Source organism: Physeter macrocephalus, chromosome 12, assembly GCF_002837175.3.
Source record: "Physeter macrocephalus isolate SW-GA chromosome 12, ASM283717v5, whole genome shotgun sequence".
Taxonomy (NCBI): domain Eukaryota; kingdom Metazoa; phylum Chordata; class Mammalia; order Artiodactyla; family Physeteridae; genus Physeter; species Physeter macrocephalus.
The window spans coordinates 13,753,055-13,774,749 of record NC_041225.1 but is presented as its reverse complement, the minus strand read 5'-3'; the positions used below and the strand labels follow the sequence as shown (position 1 = coordinate 13,774,749).

The 21,695-nt window shown below is 49.3% G+C and overlaps 1 protein-coding gene across 1 annotated transcript in view; it reads left to right on the top strand.

Annotated features, from left to right (window-relative positions):
* The first annotated feature begins 18,068 nt into the window (after nucleotides 1–18,068).
* Nucleotides 18,069–21,695, top strand: part of LOC102977630 (speedy protein E5-like) — a 28,390-nt gene continuing 24,763 nt past the window's right edge. The window contains exon 1 of the mRNA XM_055089125.1: nucleotides 18,069–18,132. Within this exon, the coding sequence (XP_054945100.1) occupies nucleotides 18,069–18,132 (64 nt within the window). The remainder of the gene's footprint in view (nucleotides 18,133–21,695) is intronic.

Sequence of the window (21,695 nt, the reverse complement as noted above, 5' to 3'; positions counted from 1 at the left end):
CAGGCCCTGGGGACCCCCCGCGCTCCCCGAAAGCTGCCCCATAAGCACGGTGTTCAGGACCTCGCGGACAAGGCAGCAGCTGAAACTCAGAGAAGACACGAAGGGCAGGCACATGAACGGGCTGCCTGGGGGCCCCGGGGTGAGGAGGCGCTGGTGTCCAAACCCGCACCTGCGGGAGCTGCCCCGCTCACGCCTGTCATGGGAGCGTCAGCCCAGGGCACAAGGAAATCTGACTCTGCTCAGGGAAACATATCTCCCCCAGAGGCCTCTCCGAGAACTGGGAGCCCCCCGCCATTCGAACCCCCCCACCCCATGCCCGGCTGCTCCTAGCTTGTTGCCTCTGCCTCTCTGTGGATCGCTCTGCGGGCTGAGGCACGAGAAAGGTGACATTCAGCCAGGACCTTCCAAGCTTTTTCACTACGTTTCCTGTATTTCCACATAGGATCACAACCAGCTTAAGAGGTGGGAGGTTTGGCCCATTTTATGGATGAAGAAGCTGAAGCAGAGTGAGGTCATGTAACGTGTGCAGGGGGGCGGTGGGAGGCCCAGTTCCACCCGTGAACATCAGACACTGCAGCCCGCTGTTCTGCAGTCGCACGTGCACCGTTTCTCACCTTCCAGCTGCACCTGGCAGAGGCCAGTGCCCTAGAGAAAAAGAATCTGGAGGCTCCAATGCTTGACCCTCTGCCACAGAGTGGTCCTCGGCACCGGGCATCTCGGGGAGAAGGTGGGGTGGGGTAGTCCAGGGGGGCTTTTGCCCCAGAGGGCGTCTTTGGACAGCCTCTCTGGGAGCCCTCCGCCACCTCACATCAGCATCGCGAGCGCTGGCTGGTTGTACGGCTGGCTGCACGCCTCATCGTTTTAGCTAGGACATTTCTACAAATCTTTTTTATGGGTATTGAAAAGAAACAACCTTGAATTTGAGAGTCATAATGTTCTGCTTTTGCAGCACTCAGAATCTATCTCACCCCTGAGGCTCTGAACCCAGCCGTTAGCAGGAAAAAAAGTCCTCTGAACCTCAAGGAAAGAGACAAATCACTTCAGAAGGCCAAGACCCCTTCTCTAGACACCCTCAAGACTGCCTCCTTTGGAGTCTACAGACTTAGAATGATGTGTAAAGTGACAACTTTGACACTCCTCAGAGGGGAGCATCCAGCCTGGCCCCAGAGTTCCTAGGACATGCTGGCTGGTGACCAGAAACAAGGAAAAGCCAGAAGCAACAATAGCTGCTGTCCGGGGGTCTGGCCATGACTGCTTATCACAACTTGGGCGACTTTTACCTGGATATACAAAATCTTTAAAACCTGGTTGCCCTACAGGTGAAAACAATAAAGCTTTTAGTGAAGACTTAACGAAGCCAAGAAAGTGTGTGGCATGTTCTAGAAAAGAGCTCCTTCCCCAGCATCGTACTCTTAACTGTTGTTGTTTCCACAGGTTGGGACACAAGGTCAGTTCTTAATGTTCATGCATTTGCTTCCTCCTTTTTGGCCTAGGGCTCTTTAAGAAACCAGTCAAATCTTGATGTCTCTTTACAAACTTGGATTGATTTGCAAAGATGTTCACCGAAGTTTTATATATAGTTGTAAAAAGTTGGCACTGGTGTATTTGTCCCATAATATGGGAATGGTTAAATAAATTATGATACATCCATAAGATGGAAAAAACAGCAGCAAGTCCAAGATGGTGTTTTTCAAGGCTATTTAACAATGTGAAAACTTGGTTATGCTCTAATGTTAAGTGGAAAGCTATAGTTACACAATTATATACACAATGAATACCAAAACTACAATAAATCATACATATATGTGTATAAACATATAACTGGAAAGAAATATAAAAAATGTCAAGAGTGGCTATCTCTGCATGGTGAGATTGGAGTTCATGTCTATTTTCTCCTATGTCCCTTCATTATTTTCTATATGTTGTCTTTCGAATTTAAAAAAGCTATTGAAATTTCCACCAAAAATGACAATAAAAAAATTTTCCATCGTTAACAGTGCAAGTTTGGAATAAGAGGAAAATTTTCTACATGGCACTTCAGTTAAATACTGCCCTGCTTCCCTGGTGGTGCAGTGGTTGAGGGTCCGCCTGCCGATGCAGGGGACGCGGGTTCGCGCCCCGGTCCGGGAGGATCCCACATGCCGCGGAGCGGCTGGGCCCGTGAGCCATGGCCGCTGAGCCTGCGCGTCCGGAGCCTGTGCTCCGCAGCGGGAGAGGCCACAGCAGTGAGAGGCCCGCGTACCGCAAAAAAAAAAAAAAAAAAATACTGCCCTGGTCTGCCTTGGCCCTGCAGATGAGCTTGACCTGCGGTGCCGGCCTCTTGTCCCTGTTTCTAAGAAGGAAGCAGATGGGTCTCAGGCCGGGCAGCAAAGGATGGGCAGCAACGCTTGAAACTCACAACAAAGTGTCTCAGTACGTCTGACTTAAAGCATCCAGTGTTTTCTGTGTCTTTCAGGATGTTTTTGATGCTGTAATGAGATGCAGGAGAAGGTTATATAATTGTTTACATTGGGGGCTTTTTTTTTTTTTTAAAGAAAGGTGTCAGGTATAAGCCACAGGATACATGAAGGTGCTGAAGACACTCATGGACCCCAGCGTGGAGCGTGACCGTGGCCACAGCTTCCGTGTCCCACGACAGCTCTGACCAAGGGGCAGTTCCACCTGGAGCGCTGTGCGGCGGGCGGGGAGGGGTGCTTTCCAAGGCTGTACTGGCTGCAGCAGAGAGGAGGCCAGGCGGATGGGCCGCCCCTCGGAGGCAGCCAGCAGGACTGGCCAGTGCGAGTTCCCTGGTTAGGACGGAAGCAGCACTGAAGGCCAGTCTCTGACGTGGCTGCACGTGACCCTGCGTAATCACCCACGTGCCCCTGGGCATCTCCCACGTGGCTTCCTCCACTCCCCCTGCAAATGTTTAGATAATAAAATTTGCTTCTCCAATATAGGCCAGAGAACTTGGTTTCAGAATCCTGCACAACCCAAACATCCTGACACCAGTGCTCCCGATGAGGTGGCCAAGCACCCCCGGGAAGGATGTTTCACATCCGCACTCCCCAGCCTCTAGAACAGAGGACGTGGCTCCGTGTGGCCAGCCTGGGAATCGGCCCCCAATATACAGGGGAGCCCACGGGAAGGGGTAGCCTTCCAGCTGGCCTGGCGCTCAGGTCTACGGAGTCGGCCAGGCCACCGAGGTGCAGGGGGCATGAAGGAAGGGCCCTCAGGACTTCTGCCGCCGCCAGGACAAGGTGACATACACCCTAGAGGTCTTCTGCTGTGTGGGCTGCATCTCTGATCACTGTCCTTCCTAACTTGAGGATTTGAGACAATTCCGTGAGATCATGGTGAAGGCTTGGTAACTATGCTAAAATGGTGAAAATGCTATGTCAATGCAAGTTATTTTGATTTTTTTTTTGAAAAAAACATTTTTTAAGGCAAAGTTATAATAAGCCTAAAGATGTAGTCATTAATGATTTCAGGTAAGAGTTTCTGCTTCAAGCTGAGGAAGCGGGATGGAGAAGAAGGAAGGACGGGCACTCAGAGCAGGGCTGGGGGCGGAGCAGGGGGCGGGGCGGAGGGCAGGGAGAGACTGGGGTCAGCCAATGACAGCTCCAGGGGGCGGGCAGAGGAGGGCGGGGCCTGCAAGGACAGCTCTGGGGAGCTGGGCAGGTCAAAAGTCGAGGGAGAGCTTCCCTGGTGGCGCAGTGGTTGAGAATCTGCCTGCCGATGTAGGGAACATGGGTTCGTGCCCTGGTCCGGGAAGATCCCACATGCTGCGGCGCGGGTGGGCCCATGAGCCATGGCCGCTGAGCCTGCGCGTCCGGAGCCTGTGCTCCGCAACGGGAGAGGCCACAGCGGTGAGAGGCCCGCGTACCACAAAAAAAATAAAAATAAAAGTCGAGGGGAAATGCTCACTGAACACCCTGAGTAGTCCTCTTCCTGCAGGTATTTGCACAGCCTGTGATATGCTAACAAGTTTCGTAAAAGAAAAGATGAAGTCATTGTTTTCCAGATGCACTTGACCGAGGAGAGACACCTCCAAGCATCTGGAACACCATTCACTGTTCCTCATTTAAAAGAAGAAGAAGGAGAAGCTAAGGAGGTTGAAGGACTTGGCTGAGGCCATTTGACCAGTTCACCGTGGATTCAGAAGCTGCCCCTTACCTTGTTTACTCCCTCAGGTATATCTGGCCCAGGTTTCCCGCTCCACTCAGGTAACCTCCTTATGTTGAATTCCACCGTCTTCCCTTCATGCAACCTCCCTCCCTATCACCCCAGAAGCAATACTATGAAGGCGAATTTTGTAGAACCTTAAACCATGTGTCCCACTGCTAAATATTACACTGCAGCTCACTTAAGCATGGATGTATGTGATGGTTCCATCCATTAGGAGCCAACAGAACAAGAGCATCTAACCAAAACGGTGGGCTTTTAAAACCAGATGGAATCCCAGCTCACTCCCTCCTCAGGAAGCCCTCCGTCACTCACCCTCGATGGCTCACAGTAGGAACAGAGCAAACAGACACCCCCTCATCGTGTCCAGGACCAAGGGCGAGCCCCCAAAGAGAGTGACTTGTTTAGCAGCCTCACAGGAAGGCTGGCTGGTGTGAGCTTTTTTTAAAACCCTTGTCTGGGTATAATTAAAGTACCATATAGCCTGGCCTCTCCCCATCTCTCCTTTCTTGTATCTGGACCAGAAAACAAAAGGAATCATGATCTTTCCTTGTTGGACAGAAATAAACTGCTGAGCTCCTTGTTGCTTTCACGGTGGCCCTCGGACTCAGGATCACCAGCCACTAAGATGAAGAGCACAGGAGGAGAGAGGAAAGGCTCGGTGGGGTTGCTGGACTAAAGTCAAGGATGCAAAAATAAGAGAAGAGGAAAGTCAGGGCCTCAAAGAGCTCACCGCCCAAGGTGCTGGGGTGCGGCCTATGCCATCAGAGCTACCCACCCAATGTGCCCACCCCCAGGCCTCCCCAGTGGGGGCCGCAAAGGCTGAGACTAGGATGCCTGGAGGAGGCCACCCAGCTGGTCTCCTTCAGCCACAGACAATCTCATCCCACCTGTGTCCCAGTGTGTGTGGTACAAATGTATTCCCTATGTGGACCCTTGCAGAGGATGCTCTCCAGCCTCTCTGGGATTGGATTAAGTGCCCTTTCTCAGTAACACCATGATTAGAAATCTTGCTCTGTGGGTTTGCATGAGTGATAGCTGCCGGAGCCTCTGCCCCCCATATGCCCAGGGCATCATTCTCACCAAACATTTGCCATGTGCCAGGCACTGTTTAAAACACAACTGAGCACTAGCATAAATGTAGGGTGTGGGCAGTATGATTAATCCCCATTTTAGAGATGAAAAAACTGAGTCAGAGAGAGTTTATATTACTTGCCCAGGTCAGACAGGTATAGTCAGGCTCCAAACCCTGGCAGTTTGGTTACCAAGGCTGGGTTCTTAACCACTTGTCATTCTGACTCTCTAGGAATGTGTGTTGAATCATTGATGGTCGAGGCCATCAGTCGAGGTTCTTTAGAAACCGACTTCATGCCAAATATTACACTCGATGTGTGGGCCCAGAGTCAAGACAGGAGAGTAGGAAAGAAATAAAGAAGAGTGGTGCTGGTCAGTTCCCACACAGTGATGGCTAGTGTGATCCCATCTGGGCAACGACCGTGCAAACATCACCTGGCACAGGTGAGCAGAGGGGTGTCAGCACGAGCGTGGCCAGTGCTTGTCTCTGGGGCTGGATCTCAACTGAAATGGACGTTCTTCCTTGCATTTTCCTGTTTGAATGATTTTCATTTATAGTGAGTATTATTTGCTTCTACAGAGACCTTTTGAAAAGTCCACGGTTTAATCCCTGCCCTTGGAGTTCACCATCTGATTGGGGCAATCTGCTATAAACTAATAAAAAGGAAGATGTAATGCACCCCAATGTTCATAGCAGCACTATTTACAATAGCCAAGATATGGAAGCAACATAAGTGTCCATCGGCAGAGGGACGGATAAAGAAAATGTGGTACATATATACAACGGAATACTACTCAGCCATGAAAAAGAATGAAATAATGCTATTTGTAGCAACATAGATGGACCTAGAAATTATCATACTAAGTGAAGCAAGTCAGACAAAGACAAATATTACATGGTATCATTTATATGTGGAATCTAAAATATGATACAAATGAACTTATTTAAGACACAGAAAAAGACTCACAGACATAGAAAACAAATTTATGGTTACCAAAGGGGAAAATGGGCAAGGAGGAATAAATTAGGAGTTTGGGATTAACATATACACGATACTATATATGAAATAAACAACGAGGACCTACTGTATAGCACAGGGAACTGTATTCAATATCCTGTAATAAGCCATAATGGAAAAGACTCTGCAAAAGAATATGTGTATATGTGTAACTGAATCACTTTGCTGTATGCCTGAAACTAACACAATCTAAATCAACTATACGTCAATTAAAAAAAAAAAAAAAAGGAAGATGTAAAACACCCACCCTGACCAGTAAGGGAGGAAGCCCTGTGGCCAGCGGCTTGGGAAGGATTCACGGGGCAGGGAAGGCCTGTCCCAGAGCTGAGTGAGAGCAGCGCCCAGAGACGGGATCTGGGTACGATGAGTTCGGGAGAGCCCGAGGTGTTTCTAGAAGGTGTGTTCCGCAGAAGGTTGGTTCTGCTGTGGTGGTTTTTATTGAACTAAAAATGTTCAAAATGATGCAAAAGAGCACATCACTCTCCATTTCTTTTCTCGGCCACTAGGAAACAGCACACCGCACACCATGATGTTACCCTGCAAGGTCAGGTGAAGGGCGAGGCGGGCCCAGCTCAGCCGTGGGAGAAGCGGGGCCCACACGGCTCCCCGCCGCCCCCCCGCCCCACGCCCCCGAACCGAAACACCGCAGAGGAGGTTTTGGGAATGAAAACCACAGGTGAGTCAGCACAGGGGAACCATGTGGAGAGTCTTCATTCCACTCTTAAGACTTGAAAAGAACTTTCCAGGGAAAGGGAAGCCCACCACGTGAGGTGGCAGCAGGCTCAGGTCACATGGGTCCTAACACAGTCCTCCTGCCTCCTGCCCCCCGCTGCCCGGGTTGACAAGGTCAAGTGAACTTCTCCTCCTGGCCTGAGCGGCCTGAGGACTCTTCTGCCACCCCACGAGGGATCTTAGTTCCCCGAGCAGGGATCGAACCCGGGCCCCCTGCAGTGGAAGCACGGAGTCCTAACCGCTGGACCGCCAAGGATGTCCCCAGAGGGCTCTTCTAACTCCCGGTCCCCTGCATGCCTGCCCCGGCGGAGGCGGGGAAGTGACCCCGGAATGACTGAGCAGCCACCATGACATCTGTCTTTGCTGGGTTTAATAAAGACGTTTGTTGGTGCATCGGACTCAATTCCCTAATAGTAAAAAAAAAAAAAAAACACCCTTCAAAGTTTTCAAGGAAAAGTCCATGTCTAGGGATGGGAGGGAAGGGGGCAAACTGAGAGGGGATTTTGCCCCAGAGGAGTGAGTCAGAAATACACCGACCCCGTCCCTGAACGCGCTAAACCCTCGTCTCAGCTGATGACTCCGGGTGCTTGTGCGTCTGGCACGGAGCTAAGCTCTGCAGCAGTGATCTCCTTCCGTGCTCGGTGACTTCGTACCGTGGCTTCTGCTATTCCCCCCTTTTACCGACAAGGAGCCTGAGTGCTCGTGGTCACCCGGCAGGTACACGGCAGAGCTAGAATTTGAGCACAGGCCAGGCTGACTCCAAATCCTAGGCTCTTGGCCACCCGACCGCCCTGAAATGTGGCAGCAGACTGCCTCATCCTAGTCAGGTCAACACGGGAACCGGCCAGATGCCCAGGATCAACACAGAGCCAAGTCCAAGCTGGAGTGGCAGCTCACCAAAGGGTCCTGTCCCTTCAAACATCAGCGGTGTGGCAACACATCAACAGAGCCCCTCGAGACTTTGTTAAGTACAAAATCAAGCGTGTCTACAAGCCCTGTGATGCAACAGCAACTCAGGCTGGAGAGAGAGAACGGAGGAGAGGGAGAAAGGGAGGCGAGGATGGGCAGACACTGTCTCCCAGAGTCCGGACCCAACCCTAATGTGCCCTCTGCAAGCTGACGAGTTGCCGTCGGCAGGTTGGAAGGTTTGGCAGAAGCGACTAGCGTGTGCAGGAAATGGCTTGCGTCTCTCAGCCCGCTCGGCTGGGCATTCAGGGCCCCCACCTGTGCTCTTGGCTCCCTGTGACTCTGCAGTTGCCTGGAGCCCTGCCAGCGGCAGCCATCCTGCAGCTCCAGCCACCTTTGGTGGCCCAGGACCGTCCCACCTTCACCCCGAGCATCGCCAGCCTGCTTTCTCTTGCTGGGGGTTCCCGGCTCCACATGCCTGGGTGAAGTGGGGCAGAGGGCAGATCTCATTGCTCAAGGAGCAGGCACTTCCCTGAGACACAAGCTCTTCACCCAGACCCATGGGTCCAAGATGTCAGGCTGGCTGTGCAGACGCACTGCCTCTCCAATGGGAGCTGGTCCGGCACTTTCCTTGGGTTCTCAGAGAGGCCACCCTGGTTAGGTGGGTGAGTCCGGGAGGAGAGGCAGAGATGCCTTAAGGAATAACCCTCCTCCAGCTCCGCAGTCAGGCTCTGAGAGATCCAGGGAAGCACCAGCCACAGCAAAAAAATGAGCATTGGGGACTTCCCTGGCGGTCCAGCGGTTAAGACTCTGTACTTCCAATGCAGGGGATGTGGGTTTGATCCCTGGTCAGGGAACTAAAATCCCATATGCCACGCGGTGTGACCAAAAAATTTAAAAAAAAATTTTTTTTTAATGAGCATCAGATTCTCAGCACCTAGGAGCCCGGCGTTTCCAGCATTGAGTTAAGGTAGAGCGGCCTTCCCAGACGCACAAGGCCCGCTCTGGAAGGGGACTCACCAAGGGCAACTCGACCCTCTGCTGGGCCTGCTACATACTCTCTCTCCCTTTATTCTCAAACGATTGTTTTCTTTTTATGTACTTATTAAATATTCAAGTAATAGATAAGTCCTCACTCATGCAAACGTTACAGAAGTCTACAGAGATGCGCTAGGGCATGTGCACACCCACAGTCGTGCTGTCCTCTTATTCCAGTTATTCTGGGAGGCGACAAGCTGACCCCGAGAGCCCAGCTGCCTGCAGCAGCTATATCCAACAAGTACCAGGAGGCAGAAGCAGGTGAGAGCCTGCACAAGGCACCCTGAGGATGCCAGGGAAGGCCTGATGGCAGAGGCAGAGGGTGCTGAGGACACACCCAGGCCCAGGTCCCTGAACCGCCCAGGCCGGGCCGCACTGCAGAATCTCAGCCTCCATCACCCACTTAGCGTCTTAGGAATTAATTACCCGATTGCTCCAGGCAGAATCCAGGAGCCTGGAGGAGGCTGCAGGCAATTTGCCGAGGCCTGCAGAGCGAGGGAAGCAGCATTTGATGCCAAATATCAGCAGAACCCTCAGAGGATGGATTTTGATATTTTAACATTTACTACAGCTCTGACTGCATCTGAAGTTACCAGTCCTCTGATAGAAGAACTTGGCTGTGATAAGTTTATCAATAGCAAGTGATGAAACTGCTTCAAGAGAACCTCTGCATTCAGGACAGTCATATCAATCTGGTAGCTTGATTTAAAAAAAAAAAATCAAAGTATGTGAGAATAAGGCAAAGCACTGATGAAAACAAAGGAAGCTTATCATGGAAAAGCATGGGGAAAAAAATCGAAAGCATCGTAAGACTCCTCTAACATTCTTTAAGTTTGTATTGATCTAGATTCTTTTCCTCGCGTTGTGGACAATGTCTTCCAAATTGCTCCACTAAAGTGTAAAGGGAAGTTTTGTAAACTTGAAGCTTGATTAAGAAAAATTGCCTATGATAAATCCCATGATGATGAAGGAAATTAGAAAATAGTGACGACAAGAATAAGGAATTAGTTACTAGGACTGGAAGGCTATAGAGAAAGCTTGAGGTTTTCAGAAGATGTGCTTTCATCGTGTCAGAGTCAATGGAAGTTTTTAGCGTAGGACGTTTTTGTGTTTTCTGAGATATTTCATATGGCAAGGAAAGTACTTATTATATATAGTATATGATGCCATGTTTTCAAGAATATCTGAAATTTCTGGGGAAAGAACGAGTAAAACATTAGATTCTCTCTAAGTCCCTTCAGGGCTGAGTTAAAGGCAAATGCTTCCAGTTAGAGCTCAAACATTCCCCCAGGGGTCTTGGCCTCGAGGATGCCACAGAGACACCAGGACGGGCAGTCACGGCGCACTGCTGCGGTCAGAGCGCTTCCAGAGGGCGAGTCCTCACCCCTCGCTTCTCACCCACCCCGAATACTACTTGAGGCTTTTACTGAGTCCACCTCAGAAGTATTCTCCTAGAAGACTGTGATCTGGTCATCCACAAAATCCAGGAGCCCGTTGAAGTGAAAGAGGCAGGGCTGGCTCCGTAAGACCACTTGAGTCAGCTGACACACCTCAGAAGATGGACAAGTAATTCACCCACCGATTTCAAAACCCACTCCAGGGCATCAGGGCCTGTGTTTCCCTCCCACGGCCTCTTTTATTCCCGCGGTGGCTGTGCACCTCTACCCCAAGCTGTTCCCCCTGAGTCATCCTCCGCCACGAGCTCCTACTCAGTCTGGGTAGGTAACCAATTTGGACCAAGGAGGCGGAGCTTCCAGAGAGCCCGAGGCCCCCAGGGTGTCCCGCCCCACTGTCTTCCCGATTGAGGCCTCGGGGAGCTCTGTGCTCCTCCCTGTGGGAGCCAAGGTTGAGAACATTCTTCTCTCCGTCAAGGCTCCATCCAGGTCTTCCTCCGGGGCCTGCTGTGCTGTCTGAGCGCGACTCGTGTATCGCATTGCCCAGCAACATGGGCCTCGGGACCTCCGGGGACTGGAACTCCCTCCCCAGGAGCCAGACCCAGGGCTCGGTGCTTTACTTGTGGAGCAGACACAAAAGGATGGTTTCCATCCTTTACCATAGGAAGCAACCGAGGGCCCCAGGCACAGCTAGCATCCCAGCCCACGCCAGCCTGACATCCAAGCCAGACCCTCCCACCACAGAACCTACATCGCCAGCCAGTTCTCAGCCTATGATGAATTATTTCATTCCTTCTGAAAAACAAGAGAGAAAGACGATCAAAACCCAGGGAGCTGCCTTTTTCACTGAATCCACAGTTTCCAAAACACGGCCTCAGGGGACTCACTTTGAACATTTAACTTAGAAGATTACTAGCGGGATGGATAGGTGGTGAAGGGCAGGGAGGGGGAGAAGTGTGCTACGGCGAGGTCAAAGCAACATTCCCTCTTGGCAGGGCTATTTGGTGGAAATATGTCTGTCTGGCCAGCCATGTCACCGAGCACGCTGCCACCAATCGGCCGGGAGGGGGTAATAGTCCATCTCCAACGGTTTACTTTGCTGGTAGCTATTCAAGCACGCTCCGAGTCCAGATGGAAGCCCAGGACCATCCTTTACTTCACATCAGGCCATACGTTCCAACCCTTACAGCACGCACAGGGGCAGGGGGCGTTGGAAGCAGTCATAGCCCACCCCGAGCCAGGCTCCTGTGGTCACCCTCTCGTGGGCGCTGGGGGGGGGGCTCTTCTTTTGTTCCCCATGGCCCCTTCCCCTACTTTGGTGTGGTCGGGTGGGGAGATGGAGGCCCTCACTGTGGTCTAGCTTCAGGGTAGAGTAACCACAAGACAATCAGACTGCAAAATTAAACTCACCAGAGCAGGGTTCCTCTGTGCTTTTATGCTAAAAGAGCCTCTTTGTAGTATCGTGTCGTATTTCAAAAATGTCCTCTTGTGTGTGTTGGGGTGTGGGAGGGTAGATACATACATATATAGGTCCCAGGAAGGAATGGGGAAGGGGAGAGAAGTCATTCCCATTGCATTTATCACATTCTGTGTAAATTTTCAAAATCCATTTGTGGTTAATAGGAGATGCTGCATTCTACCTGCACAGGTGAACCTAGGTAGTTATTTCAAAAATGGTAGCCCCGGGACTTCCCTGGCAGTCCAGTGGTTAAGACTCCACCCTTCCAAGGCAGGGGGCGCAGGTTTGATCCCTGGTTGGGGAACTAAGATCCCACATGGCGTGTGGCATGGCCAAAAAAATTTTTTTTTAATTAAAAACACATTTTTAAAAATGGTAACCCCGTCTCCATCCCCACCAAGGTAATATTTTCCACCAAGCTGAGTCAATAATGCAAAACAAGCCCATTTTTCCATGAGGTAAACAACACAGCAGGTTAGAAACACACCATCCGTGGATTTTGCTCCTAACAAAAGCACCTTGTAAAAAGGAGCATTTTAAGTGAGACCCAGGACACAAATACCTTTAAAAGTTGCAACACTGAGAAAGAGAAGGTGTCTGCACAAAACAGCATGTTCCGTGATTCCCCTGAACCTTAGAACTGACGGCTCTCAGGGCAGAGTCTGTCATGGACTCAGGGAGTAACCCCGCCCCCGCCCCCGCCCCCGCCCCGCGCCCGGTCCAGCCCTGTCGGCTCTGGGCTGCAGCCCTTCCCCGACAGGAAAGTGGATCCATTCCTCAAACGAACTCCCCTGGGAGAACCAACTTCTACCAGAGGCCCCGTCATCTGGACAGACTCAGAAACTTAAGCTCTAGGACCGAGAGTATAGCTAGGTCCCCTCAGTTTTATTTTCCTTACAGGTGATTTTTCTTTTAATGTTTGGTAAATGGTTTTAGACAAAGAAGAACCACTTTCAGAGGTTCGTAGAACAGAACGCTGTTTCAACTTTGGGCCCAAGGAAATGCGAAAGGAGACAAATTCTAGATCGCTAGAGCCCCTATCCTCCTGCTCCCAGCCACTTAAAGATAAAAGGATGGTCTCGGTGATGAGGATCCCACAACTGAAGCCCCCATGGATTTCTCCCATCTGGAGTAATGATACTTACAAAGCAGGTTTTTCTGGTAGGACGTTGAAAGGACACGGAGTCATCCTTTATCCTTATTTCCAAATTTTGGGTAACATTTTTCAGTTTTTTCCACATAAGTTTTCTTTCTCTCGTTTGTCTCCACATCTCTAGGAGGTAGATAAAGGAGGTAAGCTTTCCATTTTGGCCCTTAAGGGGAAACGAAGGCCCACAGTGATAAGAAGTTATTTGCAACCTTGGTGTGAATTGCAGACAAAGCTAGAGCTGGGGCAGAACTGGGGCGCCTCCGGGGGGCACCCACCCCAGAGAAGAGGGACGTGTCGAATACTGGGTAGCCTTGACCTCTGCATTGCTGCACACGGCAACTCAGCTAAGACCTTCCATCTCCTAACTGATGGAAGATGGAAGGACTCACATCTCCTCACTCCCAGCCCGGCGCCCCTGCCCCACAAGCAAACCGCAAGATCTGGTTTGGGACCCCAGAAGGTGGTGTAGGAGGTGTCCTGGCAGAGCGCACCCCCATCTCAATTACGGCCTTGGCAGGGCCCGGCCAGGACTCACAGCTGGGTCACGTTCTTCATGTTTTTTGTTTTTGTTTGGTTTTTTATTGACATATAGTTGATTTACAATGTTGAGTTAGTTTCTGGTATACAGCAAAGTGATTCAGTTATATATCTATTCTTTATCAGATCTTTTTCCATTATAGGTTATTACAAGATATTGCATATAGTTCCCTGTGCTATACAGTATGTCCTTGTTGATTATCTATTTTATACATAATAGTGTGTATATGTCAATCCCAATGTCCCAATTTATCCCTCCCCCCTCCTTTCGCCTTTGGTAACCATACGTTTGTTTTCTGTGTTTGTGAGTCTGTTTCTGTTTTGTAAATATGTTCATTTATATCATTTTTTAAAAATTAGATTCCACATATGAGTGATACCATATGATATGTCTTTCTCTTTCTGACTTACTTCACTTAGTATGACCATCTCTAGGTCCATCCACATTGCTACAGATGGCATTATTTCATTCTTTTTTTATGGCTGAGTAATATTCCATTGTATATATGTACCACATCTTCTTTATCCATTCCTCTGTCAGTGGACACTTAGGTTGCTTCCATGTCTTGGCTGTTGTAAGCAGTGCTGCCGTGAATATTGGGGTCCATGTATCTTTTCAGATTAGAGTTTTGTCTGGATATACGCCCAGGAGTGGGATTGCTGAATCACATGGTAGTTCTATTTTTAGTTTTTTAAGCAGCCCCCATACTGTTCTCCATAGCGGTTGCTCCAGTTTACATTCCCACCAACAGTGTAGGAGGGTACATTCTTCATGTTTTTAAAGACACTTTATTAAAAGAAAACAGGACGTGAGTGAGCAGAGGAAAATGGCTGGTCTTGAATTGACAGTAATGTTCACTCCCCACCTTTTGACCAGTCCTCCATGAGAAATATATGCTAAAACATAGAAATAGGGGGGAAAAGTGGTTTATGTCTTTTACACATATTCTGCAACATTGACATTTTGCAGCTTTGGGTTTATATAACTAGCACTTTTTATCTCCTCTATCAAAGCATTATTTTCACAATATTAGAAACGTGGCTCTCATACCCTCATATATATACGATGCACATTTATTCAACTCATTAATAAGGGGATCAACAGGATGGGAAAGCTGCTTCTCAGAGCATTTGAAGAGCAGAGATATATAGTCAGTTGGAAAGAAAATGCTGAGATAAGTTAAGTGTTTTAGTCTGTTCAGCTGCTATAACAAAATACCATAGACTAAGTAGGTTATAAACAACAAAAATTTATTTCTTCCAGTTCTGGAAGCTGGGAAGTCCAAAATGATGACACCAGTGGATTCAGGGTCTGGTGAGGACCCCACCCTGATTCATAGACAGCTGTCTTCTCGCTCTGTCTCACATGGCAGAAGGGGTGAGGGAGCTCTCTGGGGTCTCTTTTATAAGAGCACAAATCTCCATCTTCATGACCTAATCACCTCCTAAAGGCCTCACATCCTAATACTCTCATCTTGGGGGTTAGGATTTCAACAGGAATTCGCGGGGGACACAAACTCAGTTCATTCAGTTCATTGCACGAAATTACATACAAAACTGGTTAATATCCTATGGTACAATAAAACTGTAACATCGGAGTTTTATTGTAAGTTTTAGTTTTTTTCCTCAAAAAACTAAAAATAGAGCTACTATATGACCCTTCAATCCTACTCCTGGGCATATATCCAAAGAAAACTGTAATTCGAAAAGACACATGCACCCGAATGTTCATAGCAGCACTATTTACAATAGCCAAGACATGGAAGCAACCTAAGTGCCCATCGACAGATGAATGGATAAAGAAGATGTGGTGTATATATATATATATATATATATATATATATATACACAATGGAATATTACTCAGCCATAAAGAAGAATGAAATAATGCCATGTGCAGCAATATGGATGGACCTAGAGATTATCATACTAAGTGAAGTAAGTCAGAAAGAGAAAGACAAATACCATATGATATTACTTATATGTGGAATCTAAAGTGAAGTAAGTCAGAAAGAGAAAGACAAATACCATATGATATCACTTATATGTAGAATCTAAAACAGGACACAAACGAACTTATCTACGAAACAGAAACAGACTCACAGATACAGAGAACAGACTTGCAGTTGCCAAGGAGGTAAGCGGGTCAGGGAGGGATGGATTGGGAGTTTGGGGTTAGCAGATGCAAACTATTGTATACAGAATGGATAAACAACAGGGTCTGACTGTATAGCACAGGGAACTATATTCAGTATCCTGTGATAAACCATAATGGAAAAGAAAAATGAATAAATAAATACCCTTTCTCCATTTATTCCTTCCTTTACACCCCTGAGGCCCCCCTACCAGTCTATGCCTTTACCATACCATGTGGAGATTACCACAATAGTACACAATGTCTTCCCAGTCCAGACCCCCAATACCTCTAACAAATTAATTCATCCAGCAAACACTTACTGTGCAGCTTCCAAATGCCAGAACTGTTCAAAGTTCTGGTGATAATCAGAAAATAAGACAGACAAAGTTCTTTGCTCTCACATATTTCCTTAAGAGCAGGGAGACAAACAGTTCACAAGAATAATGTCAAGTGGTGATAAGTAAAACAGAAACAGGCAGGGTTAGTTAAGGAAAAAAAGAATGATAGAGGGTTATTTTATTGCAAATGCTCACAAAATTTCTTAGATAACAGCTGGTTTCTTATCCTCATTACTGCAAAAGCAGAGGAAATCCTTCTGTAAACTCAGGAGAACTAGAAATTTATTTTAAATACTTGGGCAAGTCCCTGGAATAGAAATGCTTCGTTAAAAGTTCTCCTGTGTTTTGGTATTTTAATAAAGACCCCATGATATGAAGCTTATTTCTCAGTTATTAAAAAAAAAAAAGAATGATGGAGACAGAGCTATTATTTTATAGAGAGTTCCTCCCACTCTGTGGTAAGGGACCTGAAGGGGATGAAAGAGCTAGCCATGCAGATATCAGAAGGCAAGTGTTCCAGGTAGCGAAAACAGCTGGTGCAAAGGCCCTGGGGCAGGTGTGTGCTCGCTGATTCAGGGATGTCGAGCTGTCTGGTAAAGGACGAGAAAGTGAGCAGAGTGTTTGGGGTCAGAGGTGAAGCTACAGAGGCACCGCAGACCAGACCATGGAGAGCTTTGTAAGCACCTGGAATATTACGCTGAGGGGAAAGGGCAACCATCTGATGGTTTTGAGCAGAGGAGTGAAATGACCTGACTTGTTTTTAGAGGATGCTGAGGACAGCCTGCAGTGGGGAGAAGCAGGGAGTCCAGCAGGGCATCACTGGCAGTGGTCCAGACGGAGCGTGAGGGTGGCTTTGAGTGCCAGGTGGGGAGAAGTGGATGGATTCTGGATATATTTCACAGGGGGAGCCAACAGGATCACTGATGGATCAGGTGTCAGGTGTGAAAGAAAAAAGTGTCAGAGATGACTCAGAGGTTTCACCCTGAGGAGCTGGGAGAATGGGGGGCTGGGAGGGGGGCCTGGAGGAAGAACAGGCTGGGGAGGGAGCTCATTGAGGGGTGTGTCAAGTTCACGATGACTGAGAGGTCCAGGTGGAGATGTGAAGCAGGCTATGTATGTCTTGAGTTCAGGGGAGACTCCGGACTAGAGGCTTACACAGGACAGCGGAAAGCGTGTAGCTGGTATTTGAGGTACTTGCATGCAGGCAGGCGCACGCACACACAAACACACACCGCATGTTGTAGTACAGTTGGCCCTTGAACAACAAGGATTTGAACTGCACTGTACTCACTCAGTACACAACTGGCTGAATCCAGGGAGACCGAGGGCCAGACTGTAAAGTTACACGAGGCACCCCAATCCCCTTGTCGTTCAAGACTCAACTGTGTATGTGTCTGATACTCAGATCGTTGACGGAACACCGATGTTTGCTGGCGGACAGATGGAAGCCGACAGCATTTAGAAGGAATCTAAAGGCAGGCTCCGCCGCTCACTTAGAGGGGGAGCAGAGAAAGCGGGGAAAGCGTTCGAATGAGCCTGGGCGCCTCTAGCATGTTTGTCTAAAACAAGGCTTCAATATTCACCTTCCGGAACCATCCAAGACACCCCGTTGTCCAAACGCTTGGCTCACAGAGTCTGGTCATCCTCCAGTCCCCGCAAGCCCATGTCCCTCCTCCCCCGGGGAGCCTCCATCAGGGCCAGTCCCAGCCCTCCCGCACCCCCCGAACACACACACCACACCCCACCCACACCAGTGCCTGGTTCACGTCGTTTGCCTCTCTAGGAGAGGCGGCCCCTCTGTTCTGCTTGACTTATTCCTACTAAACCATCCAATACTGTCCAAGCCCCGTCCGTCCCATAAGAGCTGCTGCAACCCCTGCCCCATGGAGCCCCCCATGATATCCCCTCCCCTGGCCAGGCCTAGACCTGTGACCCTGACCACTGACCAGGCACCAGTCGTATATCATCCTGTGACAGGGGCTCTCCCTCTCTCCTAGCGAGGGTGAGGCCTACATCTCTTGTGTCCTGCTTCCCTGGTGCTCAGCGCCACGTGGCGTGCAGTACACATTCGTTCGTAACGCCGGTGAGAGCTGTGCAGGCAAAGCGAAGGACCACCCGCCATGGCGCCCTCAGTGACCCATGCCCCTTGGTGGCCCCCTGCAGCGCCCACGGTCTGCCAGCAGGGTGAGCTTCTCCTCCTGATAGCCTGTGCTCAGCCCAGCATCCTCCGGCTCCTCAGGAGAGAAAAAAACTGGGGCTCTCTCTTCCCACACTATGACTTTCCACTTCGCCTGGCTGCGTCAAAGTTGGGCAAGAACAAGATGAGGTTCCCCTGGGGCCCCCTCCATCCCCCCCTCGACCACCCTTCCAACCGGGAGAAGTGTCCCCCGGCCGCCCACCTCGGATGAAAGAGCCTTCCTCCAACTGTAAATTATTTCTAAACTGTATACCTTGTTTAATGCGTTTCAAAATTGAAAGAAAATACTTCTCCCACAATTACAGTCATTTTTGTAACTAAACCCCGCAGTTTCCCAGCTCCTTCCAAACCTACTGATTTTAAAACAGAAAAATACTGTCGTTTCCCAACATGGTCTTTATAGAGTAAGCCTGGGTGTGTACAGGCGACCACTTTCCTCTCCGGGATTATCCCAGGACTACTGGATTAAAGACAAATTAGGTAATATTGTACGCTGTTCTCTTTCAGAGAGATTCTGAAAGCCAGGTTTTAAGGGAAGCAGGGGCACATCAAAGCACACACCAGGGCAGGCAGGGACCTTGAGACCAGCGGAGGTGACAAGAGAAGCTGACCCCAGGAAAGACTTGGCACCTGGAGGCTGGAGGACCGTGTGCCAGTGACGGCCTGCCACCGGCCATGGGGCCGATATCGGGGTGTGCCTACCAGGACCTTCCAACATTGGGACAGGACCCACATACCTTTTCAAAAATGAGCTATAATCCAGAGGTTCATGGCGTGACATTTCCTGGTGTCTAGTCACCGTTCTCAATGGAAAAATAGAGATACTTCCCCTGCCCCCAAACAAGGCTTTAGATGGAGTGAACCCCACCTAAACTTGACCCTCGGCCTTAACCTCCATGTGTGTCCGCAGAAGATGCTTGGATTCCCACTATTGAGCCATAAATAAACTAGGGGTTCTACGCCTACCACAGTCTCAAAAATGGTGAAAAAGTGAGGCAGCATCCTGAGAATTTAGGACAATGTGAAAAAGTCTTTTTTTCAGGGGCCAAATTTTACATAGTGATGAATAAGTGACACTGTCTAAATGCCGCAAATCACGTGATTCGAGACACACCGGGACCACGGACATGGTACGTGCCTGCCATGAAATACACAAGCTATTGTTTAGTGGGTAGGGTCTCAGTTTGGGAAGAAGAAAGTGATACTGCACAACAATGTGAATGTACTTAATGTCACTGAACTGTACACTTAAAAAGGTTAAAATGGGGCTTCCCTGGTGGCGCAGTGGTTGAGAGTCCGCCTGCCGATGCAGGGGACGCGGGTTCGTGCCCCGGTCCGGGAAGATCCCACGTGCCGCGGAGCGGCTGGGCCCGTGAGCCACGGCGGTGTGCGTCCGGAGCCTATGCTCCGCAACGGGAGACGCCACGACAGTGAGAGGCCCGCGTACCGAAAAAACAAAACAAAACAATCAAACCAGCCCTCCCTGTAGTTTAAACTCCTCTTCAGCTACTCCCCCATAACATCTCTTCCCTTCTCAGCCAGGTTTCCCCAAAGCATCCGCACTTCTTGTATTGACTCCACAGCCAACTTCAGGTTGGCTTTTGCCCCAAGACCCCTGAAACAGTTCCAATGTAACCAATGACATCATATGACTAAATCCAACAGCCACTCTTCAGCCCTTATCTTACTTACCATTCCTCTTTCTGGAAATTCTTTTCCCCCAGGGACTTGGGGAGGCCGTTCTTCCTAAATTCTGCTTCAACTTCTCCAGTTGCTTCTTCTCAGACCTCGAAGCAGCTCCTTTCCCACCACCCATCCCATAAACGCTGGGAAGCTTCAAGGTTCGGGCCTCAGATCCCAGCTTTTCTCATTCACTTCTTAAGCAGACACCTGGAGCCAACGCTCTTCCAGGTCTTGTTGATTCCCAGGTCTGAGGCTGCAGCCCAGACTTCTCCTTTGGGTTCTGCCCCCGCGTACCGCAAAAAAAAAAAAAAAAAAAAAAAAAAAGGTTAAAATGGCAAATTTGAGTTATGTATATTTTATTACAATAATGAAAACAATAAAACATTTCTAAGATCAAAAAAAAAAGCTGGCACAAAGCTGGAAACGAAGAGGGGAAATATCCACTCAAACCCCTGGATCAGGTTGGGTAAAATCTCCCTTCGACTTTTCAGTTACTTGAGCCAGTAAGTTTATTTATTTATTTATTTATTTATTTATTTATTTTGGCCACCCCGCGCCTCATGCGGGATCTTAGTTCCCCGACCAGGGATGGAACACGCATCCCCTGCAGTGCAGGCGCAGAGTCTTAACCACTGGACTGCCAGGGAAGTCCCATAAATTTTTGTTTAAGTCTTAAAAGAAAAATTGGCCACACTTCAAGAGAAGCAACCATTTTGCACTTTGGAAGGTCCAGGGGCGCCGTGAGCAAGGGGCTTCCAAAGTACAGCAGTGACTCAGGTGCTGCGCAAACCAGGAGGCCCTCAACACACCCAAAGAGCTCTGAAAACCACGTAGGGGGGCTTCCCTGGTGGCGCAGTGGTTGCGCGTCTGCCTGCCGATGCAGGGGAACCGGGTTCGCGCCCCGGTCTGGGAGGATCCCACGTGCCGCGGAGCGGCTGGGCCCGTGAGCCATGGCCGCTGAGCCTGCGCGTCCGGAGCCTGTGCTCCGCAACGGGAGAAGCCACGACAGAGGGAGGCCCGCATACCACAAAAAAACAAACAAACAAACAAAAACACCATGTAGGGAGTTCTAGCCCAAAGCCGAGCCAAGTGGTTTAGCCCCAGAGCTCTTTTTTGCACTGGGAGTCAGTTTTCACCAGGTGGGAGACACAGAGCCATTGACCCCAAGCAAGCACTCAGCAGAAACCTTGCTTAGCCTCAGACACTTGTCATCTTGGATTTAAACTTGACCCGGCCTGCCCCTGCCGCAGGTGAGATAAAGGTCAGGGAACAAAAGAGTTCCGCGAGGCTCAGAATCTCCATGGTTAATCACTTCCCACCCGATTTGACAGCCACAGATATTTTTCCCTCTCACCCTCAGGCATGATCTCAACACAGGGTGAACCTGAAACTTGCATTTGAGGTACACACGCAAAGCTGACACATGAGGGCTGGAAGGACACTCAGAAGGCCTGACTCTCACACGGACTGTGGGGGGATATGTTTGGTTTCCTCGGGAGGACAACACAGACCTTTGCTCAGTGCTCAGAGTTCAACACTGGGGTCATACCATCCAGAGATATGTAATCATCTTTTGCCTAAAAGCCACATACCTTAATTACATGTGGGATCCAATAAACTTCTCGAAAATCACTGTACAGATAGAGACCCGTGGAAGTCAGGAAGACCAGTTATACGTCCCAGACTAAAAGTACCCATTTGTGAAACAAATTGCTACAGTCACCTTGAAAAACAGTTAGGCAGTATCTTACAAAGTTGAATATACATCTACCCCACGACCCAGTAGACCAAACATAAATGAAAACAGAAGTCCACACAGGGCTTCCCTGGTGGCGCAGTGGTTGAGAGTCCGCCTGCCGATGCAGGG